At 38.4% G+C, this 20,859-nt stretch overlaps 3 protein-coding genes and 2 long non-coding RNA genes across 5 annotated transcripts; 3 read left to right on the forward strand and 2 right to left on the reverse strand.

Annotated features, from left to right (window-relative positions):
* Positions 1–627: 627 nt before the first annotated feature.
* Positions 628–4,206, reverse strand: LOC145222661 (meprin A subunit alpha-like). Its single transcript, XM_080088836.1, has 17 exons — positions 4,153–4,206; positions 4,027–4,087; positions 3,878–3,955; positions 3,688–3,809; positions 3,526–3,635; positions 3,240–3,415; positions 2,981–3,083; positions 2,804–2,919; positions 2,646–2,739; positions 2,376–2,458; positions 2,171–2,315; positions 1,945–2,126; positions 1,709–1,884; positions 1,426–1,647; positions 1,245–1,353; positions 918–1,188; positions 628–858 (listed from the first exon to the last, which is right to left on the reverse strand). Exons 1-17 carry the CDS (start codon positions 4,204–4,206, stop codon positions 762–764), a joined length of 2,199 nt encoding a protein of 732 aa, XP_079944962.1. The 3' UTR covers positions 628–761.
* A 3,851-nt stretch (positions 4,207–8,057) lies between these two features.
* Positions 8,058–11,603, forward strand: LOC145224282 (meprin A subunit alpha-like). The gene is made up of 17 exons (XM_080090748.1): positions 8,058–8,145; positions 8,212–8,272; positions 8,343–8,420; positions 8,486–8,607; positions 8,659–8,768; positions 8,863–9,038; positions 9,160–9,262; positions 9,321–9,436; positions 9,501–9,594; positions 9,791–9,870; positions 9,938–10,082; positions 10,160–10,317; positions 10,379–10,554; positions 10,616–10,837; positions 10,910–11,018; positions 11,107–11,377; positions 11,439–11,603. Exons 1-17 carry the CDS (start codon positions 8,092–8,094, stop codon positions 11,533–11,535), a joined length of 2,172 nt encoding a protein of 723 aa, XP_079946874.1. The 5' UTR covers positions 8,058–8,091; the 3' UTR covers positions 11,536–11,603.
* Positions 11,604–13,401: 1,798 nt separating this feature from the next.
* LOC145224119 (uncharacterized) lies at positions 13,402–14,655 on the reverse strand. The gene is made up of 2 exons (XR_013859568.1): positions 13,968–14,655; positions 13,402–13,686 (listed from the first exon to the last, which is right to left on the reverse strand). It is a non-coding gene; the product is annotated as an uncharacterized LOC145224119 (long non-coding RNA).
* Positions 14,656–15,698: 1,043 nt separating this feature from the next.
* Positions 15,699–15,908, forward strand: LOC145224636 (uncharacterized). The gene is made up of 2 exons (XR_013859713.1): positions 15,699–15,788; positions 15,869–15,908. It is a non-coding gene; the product is annotated as an uncharacterized LOC145224636 (long non-coding RNA).
* A 2,765-nt stretch (positions 15,909–18,673) lies between these two features.
* LOC145222667 (uncharacterized) lies at positions 18,674–20,537 on the forward strand. Its single transcript, XM_080088841.1, has 2 exons — positions 18,674–20,308; positions 20,400–20,537. The coding sequence occupies exons 1-2, from the start codon at positions 18,674–18,676 to the stop codon at positions 20,535–20,537; spliced, it is 1,773 nt and encodes a 590-aa protein (XP_079944967.1).
* The last annotated feature ends 322 nt before the right edge of the window (positions 20,538–20,859 follow it).

The raw sequence follows: 20,859 nt of genomic DNA on the forward strand, positions 1-20,859 counted from the left end.
CCTAATTAACTGCGAGAGAAAATATTTAAAAGTTACATAGCATAGTTACACCGAACCCCACACACTAGTGCGGAAAGTTCAAAATAACGTTTCAATAAATATATATATTTTTCGATAAATAAATTTGCTGAATATGTCAAAAACACCTGTTTGAATTTACATGCTGCAACTAACAGGTTATTTTTGCATTAGAACAACACAATTCGCACTTTGTCCACACTAAATTATTGCCAATCTTAAACTAACAAAGGGTAACCTGCGCCCTGAGTGTTTGCTAAGGTAAGCAATGCAAGTGTTGTTTTCGGTGTTATATTTTTAATTTGTTTAATTGGTTTTACTAGGAACAACACACAAGAGCTTCGTGATACGCAAATGCCTTTTCAGGAGATAAATGATTAAGTTCAAATACATTTATGTTTGTTAAATTTTTAGCTTTAAAAATTGCATTCAGCTAAAGTTTGAACAATCCATTTTTATCTCAACATGTTCGATCATTCCTGTTCTGCAGTAACTGGTGTTATGACAAAATAAGGTGTTGTTTTGCCAACAATGTCAACTCTGTGACGACAAAGAAACTAGTCTCTTTTCAAACCAACACTCCCTAAAATATTCACCACCTGAGTTTCTTTATGCAACAACCTGTTGCACACTCAAAAACATTTATTGCTGTAACAACAAAATCACATAGATATACGCAAACATGAGTGAGCCCCCAGAAGAAATTACAAACAAATTTATGTTTAATGCGCATGCAGGGTCTTCTACTTTTTATCAATATCCATAGTGAAGTTTACGTGGCCCTTCTGTGGCTTAAAGTTTGCACCGTTGTAGTCAGGAGGTGGCGTCTTGCCTGCACCGCTGGAAGAAGAAAAAAATGAATTTGTGCACATGCAGTTAACTTACCAACCTAAACTTACATAAATGCTTTGACCACTTGAGTCAAATGCTTCTGGTTTTGGAAGTTAAAAGCAACCAGGACCACAATCATTAAAACAAAGACAATAGACGCTGTCACAGTCGCTATTGAAATTGCCTCGGTTTCCGACAAGGAATTTTCGTCAGAGTAAGTTGGTCGAAGTAATGGTTGGCTATCCCTGTTGCTGCCGTTCTGTGTCAGCATCATTGAACTAGGTCTCTTGATCTCCTGATTTGCTACTCTAAAGGTGTTTGTTGCTGCGTTGCTCATGTCTAAAATATTATAACATAAAAACATTGCAGTCATTAGAAATAAATTGTGTTGTTACCCTTCACATCTATTGATATCATTAGTGAGTTGTGTTTGACGAAATGCCTGGTGCCTATGATGTCGCTTATCGGCATAATTTTACTAAATCCGATTCCACGGTTTATCCACTGTTTCAAATAAAAAAACATGTTTTAATTGCTAGTTACTAGTTCAGGCAACACACAAAAATTATTACTAACCCCTGTCGGTTGGCTCCAGCAAGATTCGCAATCGTCGTTTGTGATAAAATGGCTATATTGGTTCATCCTGATAAGTGCATCGGATTCTTGATCAACCACTGACATTTTAATATTTCTATCATAGAATGGCCACTTCAATTTATCATCATTGACACCCATACCGACGCAGTAATACATTGCCATATTGTCACCGTTGGAACCTCCGTATCCAGAAGGAAAGACCTAAAAATTACTTGTCATTGACGTTTTATTGTATTTTTGCGAATTACCTTTGATTACCTACCTTTATATAAAATGCATATCCATCATCAGTATACATGATAGGGCTCAACACGTTGTCACCGGGTGATGAACTAGCAAGTAATTCTGCATAGTCGTGGATGACAAAATAACTAGTTTCACAAGGTTTGTCTAGAACTGTAATGTCGTCGACTGCTATTACATCAAAGGTTTGACCACCTACAAGCAAAACAAGGGGCATTAAAATTAACGACGTCACAAAAAGGAAATAAGACATACCTGAGCTGGCTGTAAACACGAGTTTGTATTCTGCTGGTGCTGAAATGGTAAGACGCTCAGTGTTCCAATAAGTTTCGTGGTCACCAGTTAGTGTTGTAACAGGTGATCCCAGTTGTAATATCTCGCCAGTTGATGGGTCAATTGTGGCAACATACACGCAATACCGATTGTCTCCGTTTAGTCTAAATTGCAAGAGAACCTTCAAACGCATGTTTACGCTTGTTACCTTAATGATGCTGGGCTGTTGGTCGCAAGATCCATGTAGTAGGAAAACTCGAGACACTGCTGGGGCACATTTGATTGCAAGCGCATCGCTCGCAGATTTGCGACTCCGTCCAATTCTGTATTACTGTCAAATAGCATGTAACTTCCTACATAAAATCAATAAAATCTTATCATTTTTTAGTAATTTAGTTAGCGTCCGTTTTTACCGTATCCGTCAATCCCTCTGGTTCCATCTGTTTTCGGGACGTTTGGTGATACTATCACAGATGGTGATTCACCAATCGTGTATCTATAGGTTTAAATTTGGCATTAACGTTAAACGAAATCAAAAATGAACCGTTGTAAACAAAACCAAAATGGACTGTTAAATAAAAAAGCGATATTATGACCCGACGGTAACAAAAATCGTCAATGCTAACTACTTATTAGTATCACAAGCACATAAGCTTATATCACACACAAGGAGTTAACCGTACCTCAACCAGTCAGCATCGTCTGTTGAATCTTGTACATATCCGCAAACAGCTTCTTTCTCAAAGTTACAAGTATATGAAACTCTCAGGGGCTCCACTGATATTCAGAAAAACAAAAATAAAGACTAAAACAATTTGGAAATCATAAATTTAACACCTACTGCATTGGTACATGCGATTAATTTTTGTCACGTCCCCTACACTGAATGTTCGCGTCTGACCAATCACGTCTTGAAACGCAGGGTCAATTGTTATGATGGTTTTCTGACCATTTGATCTAGAAAAGGAAAGTCACGTATTGGAGAAAAAACAACAACTACCAAATAAACTAAACCTACGTGAAGGCCGTATCTGGGTAATACATAACGGAATTGTAGTCGTAAGGTACCCTTCTGTCATCAATCACATCGTAACTGTATGAGTCGAAGTTGCCCTCTTTACCTAAAACGCAAACGTTTAATACGATCAAGAATTATAGGCAGAAATTACATATCTTTTTATCTGAGCACACTATGTTTAATCAGTATAGCAATGATGCAATTCTCTTTGCTGCCATGAGCAAATTTCATTTTGCTAATCACGTACAATGCAAATTACCTGGCGTGACGTTTTCTGTTAGAATTGTTACGTAATCATTTCGATCTGTCCGACTTTGTTCATGATAAATTCCTAGGGCGTGCATTATTTCGTGTATTACCGTTGCCATTAATTCGCATCCAGGTCCAATAGAAACAGTTTGCATTCCACCAGTTTGACCAATGTTGGACCAACACCTAATATTTTATTATCTTGATTTATAACCGTTTTTATAGTTTCTTTATTAGTTTGCCAAGCTTTACTTGTTTTATTTAATTTACCATTTTGGTTAAAAAAGTCAGTGTACCCGTTTAAAGGTTCAAAGTAAATGTAATTGGTTTCAATTGTCCTGTCGACAAAGCTCAAGCAAGTCCGCATTTCGTATTCACGAAGAGCGTCTTCAATTGCTGCTAATGCCTACACATGAAAGCAATAGTAAAAAGAAACAAAATTATCGCATTATTTATACCTGTAGATTGAGATCTGGTGAATACGAAACCGGTATAGACCTGGTGTCCCAGTATTTTCCCTCGTCAACCAAACTGTTGTAAGTGTTTACTGATAGAATATCGCCATCACGAAGACTTTTATCTGTGTTGAAATATAAAAATACGATGCAATTTCGGAGTTTCATGGTAATGATATTGAGTGACACATACCGGCGTTTATTTGGAAGATATCTCTTTCTTGAAATGCCTCAAACACTTTGATGCTGGTTTGTCCTCCAACAAAAAGTTCTGAAAATTCGAAATATTTTAGTGCCTTGCGTCCTTAAACTGAAATGTTGCATAACAAAATATTTTCTTACCGCTTTTGGTCAAAACTCCACCTCCACTATTAATCTTAAATTTTCGTGGCGTACGATTGGCCTAGGAACAAAAAAACTTGCTTAATAACAGTGTATGATGTAATTGCAGTTAAAAGTTATAGATACCTGAACTGCAAGGACGCTGAAGAACACGAGGAAAATAAAAAATAGATTCCGCATGACACTTGTATGAATCAAAATTTAAAAATATTTTTAAAGCTTACTTATAAATAGCTTATACTTGTATATTGTATAGCACCGGCACAATTTCTACAAATGTGGATCAACACGCCCCAATTAGTTAACTGCAGTTATAAATTATTTAATCAACAAAGAAACCAAATATTGTTTCATAAACTGTTTGTGTCAAATAGTGGAATTAATTGATACAACAACACCATAATGCACCAACATGCAGTAACGTATCTGCATTTAAAAATTAAATCGGCCATGCCTTGCCGATTTGCCAAGAAACCAAGGAACTGCCTTTATATACACCGATTTATGCCAAAAATTTTGCAACAAGTCAAAGTACAGTAGGTAAACAGCACGCATAGCATGCTGTTGATTTCTTGCTTGCGCAAGTTTATCACAAACCAAATATTGGTAGATCGATAAATTGCCCACATCCTGTTGTTGCAGTCTTGCATTTAAATTAGTTTCGTGTTGCATAGCACAATGGTTTCTTGTATGAAGAGCATTGTGCTACATTGAAAACATACAAAACCGCACTGGAAATCAACTTTTACACAATGTGTGCCAGCACATATTTCATGTTATTGATTCTATCGAGCAAAAGTTTATCACAAACCAAATATTTGATAAAGAATGAATAGCCCACGTCCTGTTGTTGGAGTCTTGCATTTAAATTAGTTTCGTGTTGCATAGCACAATTAGTTTTGTGTTGCACAGGAACTTTTGTTTTATATGCCAATTTTGTAAAGATCTGTCACGCAAGAACTATTGTTAATAAGCCTGTATTTGATTTGAAAAAGTAAAAGGGCAGCCCAACACTACTTTCAAACGTGGCAAAGTTTGTTCTGTACGTGGGCAACTATAACTTGCAAAACTATTTGTTCGTGGATGCAGTCGACTGTTCCCTGATGTATTACTATTACCGACCGAGCAATAGGTTGATTAGTTTGGGGAAAGGTTAAACGAACAAGCTCTCAGTAGCACAAATAATTAACTGACTGTGACTCGACAACAACATGATTTGAAGTATGTATCCAAACCTTACACATAGTCACTGTATAGTTAAGTCACATTGCGTATGAAGCTGATATAGAGACGGAATTCCAAGCGTTTCGTTGGCGTCGCTTTGCCTACTGCTGTTCATAAACCTGCAATGTTATGGATTAATGTTATTTGACTGACAAGTACTTTGTCATCTAGTGTTTTACTCCAAATTATAACCCATCAAGAAAGTCGTGAAGGAGTTGACCAGTTTGCCTGGTTTGTAAGACAACATTTGTGATATTATTTTTCCATTTGGTGATCGCGCGCGGTCAAGAGTGTAAGAGAGGTTTATGTTGGCCGATAAGTCTCAAGGTTGTAATCGCGTCACTAAAAACCAAATAGGTTTCACCCTCCTTAACCTCCCAAGTCCCCGAGCTTGTCAGGACAGAGTCCAAACAGATGCCTTGCACTTCAGTTCGTTTGTTTATTACTTCAGAAAAGCACAAAGAAGGGAAAGGGGCTGAAATGGACCAGTACGGTATCATATATATCGTGCACAATTCCCACATAAAGCAGCGTCCAATCACAGCACAGAACAAAGCACAAAGTTAAAACACTTAAACATCAGATCACAGATACGAATCTACATCCTAATTAACTGCGACAGGAAATATTACAAAGTTCAAACATTGTTTGGCAATCCAGTAGAATCAAACCTTTGAATTATAACACTTCCTAGCGAGCTTGGAGCTAGAAAGTTAAACCGAGCTAATTTTGAAACAACTATAGCGAAATTTGCACAAATCATGTGGCAACCGCTACAAAACTATGACGACACATACTACTAACAAAAGACAAGGGTATGCTATTTGCAAAGAAGAATATCAGGAAAATGAAAAATGGCAGATTAATATACTGCGTTATTTCTATTTTCGCCAATATGCACACAAGCATAGTTTGCAATTTTCTAATATGGTTTCTGCTTCCAACATTGTGCTTGTTATGTTTTAAAGCGTGGATTTTACTATGCCACAGAATGACCGGAAAGATTGATTTTGAAAACATTTCGGGTGCAAAATCTATTTAATTTTTAGTGACGCGATTACAACCTTGAGACTGCTCGGCCAACATAAACCTCTCTTACACTATTGACCGCGCGCGATCACCAAATGGAAAAATAATATCACAAATATTGCCTTACAAAGCAGGCAAACTGGTCAACTCCTTCACGACTTCCTTGGTGGGTTATATTTTGGAGTAAAACACTAGATGACAAAGTACTTGTCAGTCAAATAACATTAATCCATAACACTACAGGTTTATGAACAGCAGTAGGCAAAGCGACGCCAACGAAACGCTTGGAATTCCGTCTCTATATCAGCTTCATACGCAATGTGACTTAATTATACAGTGACTATGTGTAAGGTTTGGATACATACTTCAAATCATGTTGTTGTCGATTCACAGTCAGTTAATCTAATGCAGTGGTTCTTAACCTGTGGGTAATTACCCCCAAAGGGGTAATTTGGCATTTTAAAAGGGGTAACATAGATTTTCTGTTATAGTTATCATTAGATTCTTGGTTATCATTATTGCAACCAGCAAACATTTTGTAATGAGGGTAAAATTTATTCAAAATAATTCAATAAAAAGTCAATCTTAATAGATTTCTCGGCGTCCTGCCACATTTTCAAAATAAAAAAGAAGTAACTTCGATGGCAAACGTTGTCATGCGCTTCTACTCTAAAAGTCTCAATATGTTTCACTCGTAACCATGCTATTTGTGATGTCATAAAACTAGAACTAGAGTCTCTCGTAAACATCTGTTTCGTATACAATTGATGGTATAGTCCAGTTAGTGATAGGCATTATAGGCGTGAGGTAGCATTTGTTTCTTTTGTAGTAGTAACTAATTTGGACCCAAAAAATATTAGGTGATGTTTTTCTAAAAAGGGGTAATTGATATCCATCAAAACATTTTGTGGGTAACAACAGAAAAAAGGTTAAGAACCACTGATCTAATGGTTTTGCAAGTTATAGTTGCCCACGTACACAACAAAAATTGCCACGTTTGAAAGTAGTGTTGGGCTGCCCTTTTACTTTTTCAAATCAAATACAGGCTTATTAACAATAGTTCTCACGTGACAGATCTTTTCTTTGACAAAATTGGCATATAAAACAAAAGTTCCTGTGCAACACAAAACTAATTGTGCTATGCAACACGAAACTAATTTAAATACAAGACTCCAACAACAGGACGTGGGCAATTTATCGATCTACCAATATTTCGTATGCAATAAACTTTTGCTTGATAGAATCAACAACATGGAACATGTGCTGGCACACATTGTGTAAACGTTGATTTGTTTTCGATGCAACACAATGCTTTTCATACAAAAAACCATTGTGCTATGCAACACGAAACTAATTTAAATGCAAGACTGCAACAACAGGATGTGGGCAATTTATCGATCTACCAATATTTGGTTTGTGATAAACTTGCGCAAGCAAGAAATCAACAGCATGCTATGCGTGCTGTTTACCTACTGTACTTTGACTTGTTGCAATTTTTGGCATAAATCGGTGTATATAAAGGCAGTTCCTTGGTTTCTTGGCAAATCGGCAAGGCATGGATCGATTTAACTTTTAAGTTCAGATACGTTACTGCATGTTGGTGCATTATGATGTTGTTTTCATCAACTGCACCATTTAACACAAATAGTTTTGATTTCTTTGTTGATTAAATAATTTATAACTGCAGTTAACTAATTGGGGCGTGTTGATCTACATTTGTAGAAATTGTGCCGGTGCTATACAATATACAAGTATAAGCTATTTATAAGTAAGCTTTAAAAATATTTTTAAATTTTGATTCATACAAGTGTCATGCGGAATCTATTTTTTATTTTCCTCGTGTTCTTCAGCGTCCTTGCAGTTCAGGTATCTATAACTTTTAACTGCAATTACATCATACGCAGTTATTAAGCAAGTTTTTTTTGTTCCTAGGCCAATCGTACGCCACGAGAGTTTAAAATTAATAGTGGTGGGGGAGTTTCGACCAAAAGCGGTAAGAAAATATTTTGTTATGCAACATTTCAGTTTAAGGACGCAAGGCACTAAAAATTTCGAATTTTCAGAACTTTTTGTTGGAGGACAAATCAGCATCAAAGTGTTTGAGGCATTTCAAGAAAGAGATATCTTCCAAATAAACGCCGGTATGTGTCACTCAATATCATTACCATGAAACTCCGAAATTGCATCGTTTTATGTTCCAATGCAGATAAAAGTCTTCGTGATGGCGATATTCTATCAGTGAACACTTACAACACTTTAGTTGACGAGGGAAAATACTGGGACACCAGGTCTATACCGGTTTCGTATTCACCAGATCTCAATCTACAGGTATAAATAATGCGATAATTTTGTTTCTTTTTACTATGCTTTCATGTGTAGGCATTAGCAGCAATTGAAGACGCTCTTCGTGAATACGAAATGCGGACTTGCTTAAGCTTTGTCGACAGGACAACTGAAACCAATTACATTTACTTTGAACCTTTAGACGGGTACACTGCTTTTTTAACCAAATTAGTAAAAGTAAATAAAATAAGTAAATGTTTAACAATAAAGAAATTTTAAATCAAGTTAATAAAATATTAGGTGTTGGTCCAACGTGGGTCAGACTGGTGGAAAGCAAACTATTTCTATTGGATCTGGATGTGAATCAATGTCAACGGTTATACACGAAATAATGCACGCCCTAGGAATTTATCATGAACAAAGTCGGACAGATCGAAATGATTACGTAACAATTCTAACAGAAAACGTCACGCCAGGTAAATTTGCTGATGGTAGCAAAGGAAATAACACCATTGCTATACTGATTAAACAAAGTGTGCTCGGATAAATGTTATTTCAGCATATAATTCTTAATCGTATTAAATGTTTGCGGTTTAGGTAAAGAGAGCAACTTTGACTCTTACAGTTACGATGTGATTGATGACAGAAGGGTACCATACGACTACAATTCCGTTATGCATTACTCAGATACGGCCTTCACGTAGGTTCATTTTCATGTCATTTGTTTTCTTTTCAAATACGTGACTTTCTAATTCCAGATCAAATGGTCAGAAAACCATCATAACACTTGACCCTGCGTTTCAAGACGTGATTGGTCAAAGACGAACGTTTAGTGTTGGGGACGTGACAAAAATTAACCGCATGTACCAATGCAGTAAGGGTTAATTGTTTGCTTTTTAAATTGTTTTTGTTATAATTGTTTGTTTTTTTATTATTAGCGAAGCCCCTGAGAGTTTCATATGCTTGTAACTTTGAGAGCGAATCTGTTTGCGGCTATGTACAAGATTCTACAGACGATGCTGACTGGTTGAGGTACCGCAAACCTTTTGTGTTTGTCATAATGTGTTGTGATTTTGTATGCCATCAGCACGTTTTGATATGTACCTGACATTATAGACTGCAATGACCGATGGGTCGAAATATCTAAGTTTTTAAGTTTTTTTAAGCGTTTAACCGTCTCTGAAAATAGAAAAGTTTGCAAATGTTTATTCCAAACTTGAATATTTAGATACACTATTGAATCACCATCTGTGATAGTTTCACAAAACGTGCCGAATACAGATGGAACCAGCGGGATTAATGGATACGGTAACATCCTACGCGACTCGAGCACTTATAAAACAAACTGATGATATTTTTAATTTTAATTTTTTAGGAAGTTATATGCTGTTTGACAGTAATGCAGACTTGGACGAAATTGCAAATATGAGAGCAATGCGCTTGAAATCAAATGTGCCCCAGCAGTGTCTCGAGTTTTCCTACTACATGGATCTTGCGACCAACAGCCCAGCATCATTACGGTAACGAAATCAGATATGTTTTTGAATGTTCTGTTATGAATCAGTCATCATAGATTAAACTAAAACAATTGGCATAGCGTGTATGTTGCCACAATTGACCCATCAACTGGCGTGATATTACAACTGGGATCACCTGTTACAACACTAACTGGGGACCACGAAACTTATTGGAACATTGAGCGTTTTACCATTTCAGCACCAGCAGAATACAAACTTGTGTTTGCAGCTAATTCAGGTATGTCTTAACCACTTTTTGTGACATCGTTAGTTTTAATGCCCCACGTATTTGCTTGTAGGTGGTCAAACCCTTGATGTGATAGCAGTCGACGACATTACAGTTCTAGACAAACCTTGTGAAACTAGTTATTTTGTCATCCACGACTATGCAGAATTACTTGCTAGTTCATCACCCGGTGATTACGTGTTGAGCCCCATTATGTACACTGATGATGGATATGCATTTTATATAGCGGTAGGTAAACGATGTTAATTCGCAAAAATACAATAAAACGAAAATGACAAATAATTTTTAGGTATTTCCAGTTGGAAAGGAAGGTTCCAACGGTGACAATATGGCAATGTATTACTACGTCGCTATGGGTGTCAATGATGATAAATTGAAGTGGCCATTCTATGATAGAAATATTAAAATGTCAGTGGTTGATCAAGAATCCGATGCACTTATCAGGATGAACCAATATAGCCATTTTATCACAAACGACGATTGCGAATCTTGCTGGAGTCAACCGACAGGGGTTGGTAATAATTTTTGTGTGTTGCCTGAACTAGTAACTAGCAATTAAAACATGTTTTTTTATTTAAAACAGTGGATGAACAATGGAATTGGATTCAGTAGAGTTATGCCGATAAGCGACATCATAGGCACCAGGCATTTCGTCAAACACAACTCACTAATGATATCAATAGATGTGAAGGGTAATCACACGTTTTGTTTCAAGCTAAAGATTACAATGTTACAATATTTTATTACACATAACAATGTCATAATGTTATAATATTTTAGATATGAGCAACGCAGCACCAAACACCTTTAGAGTAGCAAATCAGGAGATCAAGAAACCTAGTTCAATGATGCTGACACAGAACAGCAGCAACAGGAATAGCCAACCATTACTTCGACCCTCTTACTCTGATGAAAATGTCTTGTTGGAATCCGAGGCAATTTCCATTGCGGCTGTTACGGGGTCCATTGTCATTGTTTTAGTGATTGTGGTCCTGGTTGCTTTTAACTTCCAAAACCAGAATCATTTGACTCATGTGGTCAAAGCATTTATGTAAGTTGAGGTTGGTAAGTTAACTGTGTGTGCACAAAATCATTTTATTTTTATTTTACAGCAATGCAGGCAAGACGCCACCTCCTGACTACAACGGTGTAAACTTTAAGCCACTAGAGGACCACGTTAACTTCTCTGTGGATATTGATAAACAGTAGAAGAGCCTGTATGTGCATTAAAAATATCTCTTTATAATTATGTCAACGACATTTGTTTTGTAATTTCTTCAGGAGATACAATCATACTTGCGTATATCGATGTGATTTTGTTGTTACAGCAATAAATGTTTTTGAGTGTTCAACGGGTTGGCGCATTAACAAACTCAGGTGGTAAATATGTTAAACGAGTGTTGATTTTAAAAAAGCCAATCTCTATGTCGTTACAGAGTTAATATTTGTTCGCCAAACAACCCCCGCTTTTATCAAAACACCAGTTAGTGCAGACAAGGATTTATCGAAAATGTTAAGATAAGTAAGGATTGTTTACTTTAGTTGAATGACGCTGATAATTTGTCAAACATAAAAGTATTTGAACATAATGAGTTTTTTCATGGGAAAGCATCTATACATTAACACTTAAAAAAATTGACCACATACAAAATGTGATAAAGTCCAGTTTAGTCTAAAGATGATCGTTTTCAACTTCAAATGCTGTTTTTATCTACTGTATTTCTTTATTATCTGTGACAACAGCGCTAATATGTACAGTTGCACCCTATATAAACATACGAACGCTCAAACTTATCGAACTGTTTTAACTGTTGATTTGCATTTTTTCGTTTTTGTTTTTTATCAGTCCGAGTACAAACTTTCGCCAGTATTACGAGAGTCTTATGTGTTATGCTTTGTAAAACAAATTTAAATATATCACAGAAAAGAACACTAGTATCGCTTGACTTAGCAAACACGCAGGGTGAAGGTCATTACTTTGCAACTATAAATTAGTGTGGACAACGTGCGAATTATGTTGACCTACTTCTGTACTTGGACTTATAACCTGAAAGTTGCAGAATGTAAATTGCAGCAGGTGTATTTGGCATGTCCAGAAAATTTATTGATCGAAAAAAATATATATAGAAAGAGTTATTTAGAATGGTCCGCACTTCTTAGTGTACACACATGTGTGCAAACTTGAACTACACAACACAACAAAACTTAAAATTGACATTATTTATCACTACGTTTTTGAACAAGGAACCAATGAAGATATTTAACAAATTTATATTAGCCAAAGAATAATTTTCCTTTCTAGTCAGGTCACTTAGCAAACGTTTAACTAACGCCAGTTTTTCTTTCTTTATTCCTACAACTTTCTGAACGCCGAATGTAGCAGCTCCTTACATATGCGGCACTGTCCTCCTTTGTTGGCGACTTTCTAAATCCTAAGTAATGCAGGTCCTGCCATATGTAATTCGAAATCTCATTTTTGGCAACAAGATAAGCAGTACCTCTCATGGGTTGACCGGCTTTTCTTTTTCTGACCCTTTTCTAAAATCCGAGTGAAGCAGGTCCTCGAATAGGTGGAATTGTCGAAATGGGGCAGTTAAGGATCGAAATTTCCGCATGGTGTCGCCACGCAACAGTTATAGTTGTCATAACGGCACAAACGCGCTCAAATTTCGCATTTACTCTATTAACACAACTCCACTCCGTCATATTTTTATCAAAAAACACTGCTATTTGACAACATAAATCAAGTAGAAATGGATTATTCTAAATGGACAACATACAGATTAAAATCCGAGTTAAATAGAAGATGTACCAAAACAACTGGCAAGAAAGAGGATTTAATTTTAAGATGCGTTGTATTTCTGTTTTTTTTTTGCAATAGCTTCTTGTTTTTTTCTCTGCATAACTACTTGTAGATAGACTTCAGATTTATGATAGGAATGACAACTTCACTTGTGCTGTGAGCTTGGGGGAGAATGAAGGTAGCAGCTCAGTGGCCCAAATGTAGGTAGCAGTAACAGTGGCCCCAAGTATAGATACTTAAATAACCAGCTTGGATCAAATACCACACACAACTGAGGAACAAGTGAAAGTTTATTTTCATTTCAAGTCCACATGTGACAAAATTTCCAACAGTGTTGTGAAGGCTATTTTGAAAGGACACCTAGTCTGAAATGTTATCTGAGTTTATGTAAGTGACACATGTCAAAATGAAACTTGAAAACAGTGGAGAAATTGTAAATTCAGAATGTAAATGTGCAGCAGGAAGAGGACCTGTTGCTACATGCAAACATCTAGCAGCCACAGAAGAGATATATGTTAAGAAAAGTTGTCCAGATCAGCTTCAAACGTTTCACCACCCTGCAAAACAATTGAAAAGTAATTACTTACTTTATTTATTACATGTACTGTATAGTGGTGACTTGTAAACAATGTTTTCTACAAATTAAAAAATTGAATGAAACACAACCGAACAAAGTAAGTGCAAGGAATGTTAACCAATGAAAGTTTCACATAAAACCACCAAAATTTAGGAATATTATTTTGGCAACTGAAAGAAGAAATATGCAAAACTATGTGAAGTTTGCACTGTCCACAGAAGCAATATGCCATGGCAAAATGTATGAAAAAAGGGCACTTACTTTGTTCAGCAAAACAAAAAATATCCACATGAGTCCAGCAGGTCTGTTTATTATTGTTTATTGACAACCAACAGCCATACCTTGCTGCAACACCAGATGTAAAGGCAGATGAAACTGGTGTGGTTAAGATTAAATGTCCACATAGTGAAAGAAATGAAATTATTACCGAAGGTGCTAACTTCCCATATCTGGAATTTGTGAGTGGCAGTCTTCAATTAAAAAAATCATAAATACTACTTTCAGATTCAAGGACATATGGGCATTGCTAATAAGCAGTACTGCTACTTTGTGGTGCATGAATTCGAAGATTTTTAAGTTTTCAGATTCAAGGACAGATGGGCATTGCTAATAAGCAGTACTGCTACTTTGTGGTGTAAACATTTAAAGACATATTTGTGCAAAAAATACCCTTTAATAAGCGTGTTTTTACTGATCCTATGTTGCCCAAATTGCAACATTTTTATGTCAAAGTGTGGCTACCATAATGTTTTGTTGATAACATAAGAATACATTATCATGTACTTTTTGGGCTCTTGATTAACGTTTAAATCTTTTTTATTCACCTTTATTGTTTTGTTGCCATTTGGTAAAATAATGTAAGAAACAAACCACAAAAAAGTATTTCACAGTCCAAGAGTCCAAGTTTGTTGGTAATCATAATTACTGTCAAAAATACACTCACCTAAATAAAATAAAAATATGGATGTTTTAATGCAACAGCCAGATAATCCTATAGACAACCCAGAAACAAAACACATTGTCCTGGACAGAACTGCCATAACCTAACTGACATACACAAAAAAAGTAACACTTATCTCTAACAATCCATTGCATAACATTTGTCAACATAAAACAAACAAAAATAAGTTTATTTGACAGGTGCAGCATGAGGCATGGATTGCTTTAATATCTTGTATATTTTAGCGAGTCCTATGACTCTCTCAACATGGATCCTTCTGATGCAGTAGGCCTGTCCTTTACAACTGAAATATTTTCAAGCTGGCTTTTTCAATTTAGCATTGTTAGGGATGTTAACAAATACATCAAAGGATGCAGACAAATCTTGCACTCTGATTCCTCTATCTGCCATAATACTGTCTTTGGGTTAAAAAAACTCTGAGGCATTTTAGTATAGTACAGTATAGTAATCTTCTATTACTTGCCTAAACCAGCAATATGATTAATTTCCTAAACTTTTCTTTCAAACGTTCGAATTCATCAGACAACAGTAGTCCCGCAATACAAATCCGCCGCTAACAATAACTGTTGCGTGGCGACATCGTGTGTTCATTTAATATTTTAATTAACTGCCCCATTGCTCGTCTTTTTTCGACCCTAAATATAGTACAGGTTGCGCATTACTCGTTTCTACGTTTTTACGATAGCCAAATCTTGTTGACACCAATCTGCGTCGACTGCGAACTATACAAACGCAAAGAATTTAATGTTTACGCGGTATAATTCAACACAGAATAAAGTTTGTTTTGTCTCAGCTGTGTTGTTTGTAATTATTAAAACTGCCGCATTACTTTTGGTAATTGTGTATGTTACATCTCCACGTTCAGTTACGCATGATTAATTTGTCCCACTGTTCCCCTGCTATGATGTTACAATCGCCATGTGCGTAACAGTAAAATTAGAAGGCCTTTGTCTGTATGTTGCAATGATTAGTTCATTTTACTGTACAACGTGGTCGAGTAAGGTGATTTATTACTGCATTAAGTATTTGTGTTGCATTTTTAGAGACGAATAAGGCTAAATTAAATATTGTGACGACTGACTAATTAATCTTCAAGTGAAGGCTGTTTACCGTGATTGTCGGTGAGTGTTTAATTCGATTTGTGACCTAAATTAATTCATGGCTTTATGTGTGACTTATGGCATGCTGTATTTTCCTATAGTGATTGCAGCGATTGTTTCATCGTCTTGCAACTGTTGATACGTGTACTGTACCTGTTGACCTGTGTCGCAAAATAGTTGGTAAGTTAGTCATTGGCATTTTTTGTGCGTGGACATATGTCAATGTGTTTCGTTTTCTTGTTTAGAAAACCGCCTCCGTTTCCGTTCTCATTCCTGTTTCTGTCCGTTCTTGATTGTGTACGACGTTGTGGTTGTTGCCGCTGTTGTCGCTGTGGATTATTACACGAGATTCGGGAAGTGTGATTTGTGTGGGAAAGGGCGGGGCGTGTTTCAACATGACAAACCCCTTTGTGAGGCTCAGCCTTGCAGGTCGGCCGTTCAGAGTCTACATAAAGAAGTTTTCAACTACTGCTCGTTGAAAATAAAGTTTTCAACTGTTGCTTGTTGAAAAAGGAAGTTATCAACCGTTGCTCGTTCGCTCGGTGAAGAAAATGATTTCCGACATGATTGAAGAAGATAAGGGTGAACAGCTCATTAAATTGCAACATTCATTGCAAGAAGCCTACACCCGAACGGAACGTTTAATGGTCAGTCCCAATAACTTAGTTTCTGTACATACATCGGTGCGAATTACAAATGAAAGATACCGACTTCTTGTGGAGCATATAACTTCGAATTTATCCGAGAATGAAGATCTTGATGAGGATTTGTTAAAGCGATACGCTGAAGAGAAGACGGAGTTTGATAGCAGGGTTGCTGAATGGATCGAAAAAGCCCAGCCTGCTACGTCCTCACCGCCACCAGTTGGTTCAAAAAAGTCGGCAAAAAGTTGCACTTCTAGTTGCCCTACTTCTGCAAGTACGAGTTCCAGCGTCCGCAGAACTGAAGCACGAATTAAGCTTGAGATGGCTTGCGCAAAGCTTCGTCAGGCCAAGGAGAGACAGGACGAGGAGAAAGAGGAGAACGAGCGACGAAAGAAGTTGCTTGATGACGAACGTAAGTTGCGTGATGAAGAACAGAAGTTGCGTGAGTCAGAACGCCGATTGACAGCCGACGCAGAAATTCGCGAAGTACAACGTGAAGCCGAACTAGCCGAAATCGAAGCTCGCGGATGGGAAGGCAAATTTGAAGCGGAATTCGTTTGTCCGCCAACCGTAGAGAGGCCTTTTGTGCAAACGGTCACCGAATGTCCAAAACCTGTACCGCGTTGTGATAGGCAGAATCTGCCTAAAGTAAGTCATCAGCCTCCTATCTATGCTACTCCGCAATACGATTGTCAAAAGAGGAATAATCCCATAGTAGCGCAGAAACCTCGTTACAGCTCAGATGAGCGTTTTCTACCGCGTCCGAAGATAATGTCATTTAACGGCGATCCAATGGAATACTGGACGTTCATTCGCAACTTTGAAGCGCACGTTGCCACTAAAGTTCACTCTGACGATTTGCGGTTGGTTTATCTGCTGCAACATTGTGATGACAAAGTGCGACCTAAAATTGATCACTTGACGAAAAGGCCAGTCGAGGGTTACCGACAGACACGTCAAAAGCTCTTTCATGAGTACGGACAGCCGCACATTATCGCAAATGCCTGTGAGCAGCATTTGAAGAAGAGTCCTCGCTTGAAAGGAGATCAGCCAGAACGACTGATGCAGTTTGCAGATCTGCTGGAAAAATGTCTCACTACACTGGAGGATATTGATAAATATGCCGGTCTTAACTCGCTTGACACCATGCTGCAGCTCATTGACAAGTTGCCATATCGCTTGCAGGAAAGATGGATAGAGCGATCAGTCGAAGTTCTACATCGCACTGATCGTGAAGCCGGGTTTAGCCACTTTGTTCAGTTTGTTTCGGAACGTGCTGAGGTGGAAAATTCCCTTTACGGAAGTAGGATTATGGGATCTAGGCGCGACAAGGATCCTGGTCCACCGATGAGAAAGCCGAGAGCGTCTGCCTACGTTGTGAACCCAGTGGAAGTTCGACAGAGAGGCCGACTACTTCCGCTACGTGTCTGTTCTGTGGTAAGGCTCACGATTTACCTAAGTGCTTTGAGTTCAAACGTAAAACGTACTCCGAACGTGTGGAATTCGTCAGTCGTAAGAGATTGTGCTTCAGATGCCTTACTCCAGGTCACCGTGTAAGACGATGTAAAGCGAGAACTGCCTGCGAAGAAAAACGATTTTTGTGTGTTTACATGTAAATACGTTTTCAAGTTCCAACAAAGATTGTTGTTGCGGTTATTTAGGATGTTGTATAAATACATCGCTGAAACTTCGTTTTTACCATCGCAATACATGCCGATGAAGCGATGTACTGCTGTACCGGCGCCATGTTCTGTCATTTGAAAGTTATTTTTAGCTTTGATGCGAACGAACGTGTTTTCGGCGCTGTACGAGAGCCGTTATACGCAATAACGCGAATAGAAAAGGGACCTGGCATGCCGACGAACCTGCCCCCCTAGTTGCGCCCATGAAGGGGTGCCCCACACTTACGTGACTTGGATTTTCCGTTGATCGAGAAAGGAACGGTAACATTGCTGATTGGTCTGGATAATCCAGACGCCTTGTTCATTGAGGAGATGCGTCGTGGTCCAAAAGGGAAACCGTTTGCTGTCAAGACACCTTTTGGATGGACATTATTTGGCCCTTCACTCCTTCCGTGTGCATCATCGAGGTATCAGGTGAACTTCGTGAAGTCTAGAGACAGTTCTTTACAGAAGCAAATCTCTAGTCTGTGGGAGACAGATTTTGGGGACGAAACTGCTGTTCTAGATTTCCCCACGTCGCGCGAAGACAGAAAGACGTATGGTATCATGCAAAAGGACGTGAAAATGGTGGAAGGTCACTATGAGCTGCCGTTGCCGTGGAGATAGACGGCTGACGTACTTGAAGCGACGCCTGGAGAAGGATCACTCACTGAAGGAAAAGTACGTGAGCACAATGCAGTCCTACCTCGAGAAAGGTTACGCAAGAGAGATACCTCGAGAAGAAATCGAATCGGTTGATGGTGTTTGCTGGTATTTACCACACCATCCTGTACTTCATCCCCGTAAGCCAGACAAGGTTCGTGTAGTTTTTGATTGCGCTGCAAAGCACAAGGGCGTTTCCCTCAATGATGTGCTGATGCAGGGCCCGGATCTACTAAACAGTTTGGTGGGTGTTTTGACTCGATTTCGCAAAGAGCGGTACGCTTTGGTGGCCGATATAGAATCGATGTTCCACCAGATTCGTGTTACCCCTAAGGACAGGGATGCCTTGCGATTTCTGTGGTGGCCTGGAGGTGATTTGACAAATGAACCAACAGCGCATCAAATGACTGTGCACCTGTTCGGGGCGACTTCATCCCCTAGTTGCGCGAGTTTTTGCTTGAAGCAAACAGCCTTGGATTTTGGTCAAGACTTTATTGCACAAGCGTCTTCGGTCGTCAGAAGAAATTTTTACGTGGACGACTGCCTGACTTCGGTTGCATCTACAGAGGAGGGAATTCAAATGACCAAAGAGATTTCAGATTTGTTGTCACGCGGAGGATTCCACTTGACAAAATGGCTCAGTAATAACCAGAAGATCCTGTCAAAAATTCCTGAAGAAGAGAGGTCAAAGGCAGTGCAAAACAAAAGCTTGAGTGATGACGTCACAGAGAGAGTGCTTGGTGTCCACTGGAACGTGCATAACGATACGTTTGGATTTAAGGTCAACCTTCCTGAAACGGCAAAGACTCGAAGAGGATTTCTTTCTGCATTGAGTTCACTGTACGACCCTCTTGGATTCGTTGCACCGTGCACGCTTGGAGCCAAATTATTACTCCAGGGTCTGTGCAAACGTGGAGTTGGCTGGGATGACTGCATTTTGGAATCGGAAGCAACAAAGTGGAGAGAATGGCTTGGGCGTTTACCGAAGCTTCATGACCTGTGTCTTCCTCGTTGTTTTAATCCCGATGATTTCGGCGATGTGCGAAGTTGGGAGTTACACCACTTTGCAGATGCTTCCTCCGTGGCCTACGGAGCTGTGTGTTATCTGAGGATAGTCGACGTCGGTTCGCGTGTTCACTGCGTGTTTCTTGTTGGCAAGTGTCGACTAGCGCCGCTGAAAACAGTGTCAATTCCTCGACTGGAACTGACAGCGGCAGTTTTATCCGTAAAGCTAGATGAAATGATGAGACGAGAGCTTGGTTTACCAGTGCATCGGTCTGTGTTTTGGACAGACTCCACTGCCGTCCTACAGAGCATCAGGAATTCGAAGAAAAGATTCCCTACGTTCGTTGCTAATCGAATTGCAAAGATTGAAAGGCAAAGCGATCCTTCAAGCTGGAGACATGTTCCTTCAAAGCTTAATCCGGCGGACGAGGCGTCACGCGGGTTGACGTCAGAGGCGTTAGTGACGACTGGCCGCTGGTTGCGCGGTCCGCAGTTTTTGTTGGAGTCTAAGGATCACTGGCCCGTGAGTCCGATTGTTTTACCCGACTTACCTGCTGAGTTCAGTCCCGTAAAAAATCAGGAAGTCTCCATACATATGGATTAGCCAAGTGACATTGTATTTTAGATTAGCTGCTAATGTTTGTTACTCCTATTTGTAGAATTTCTACGGGAACAGTGATTGTGACACCGAAGTGACCAACATGTTTCATCACCCGATTGTTGCAATCAAGCTTCGTCTTGTAGCTCAGGAATGGCACAACTATATTTCGGTTCGCCACGAGTACTTGACTTGTTAGTGACAAAAATCACAAAAAATATACGAACAGATAACAGATTTGACGTTGTTGACAATTGAGTTTCGTTCTTTAATTCATTTTGCTAAACTAATTTAAACTGTGTGTGGAACTGCGTTAAATTTTCTGTTTAATTTCCGAAAAATATATATTCATGTGTATTTTGGAAGCAAACAATGTGTATGATTGTATGATAATAAAATGCAATCCTTATATGGAAGCTGGAAGGCAACACATTTTCAACTAAAATTGTACAAATATAATTTAATAAAACTAAAAAAATGTGTGTATCTTTACTTTGAGGCTGCAACTTATGCAATCAGTG

This window comes from Phallusia mammillata, chromosome 4 (genome assembly GCF_965637545.1).
Source record: "Phallusia mammillata chromosome 4, kaPhaMamm4.hap1.1, whole genome shotgun sequence".
NCBI lineage: Eukaryota > Metazoa > Chordata > Ascidiacea > Phlebobranchia > Ascidiidae > Phallusia > Phallusia mammillata.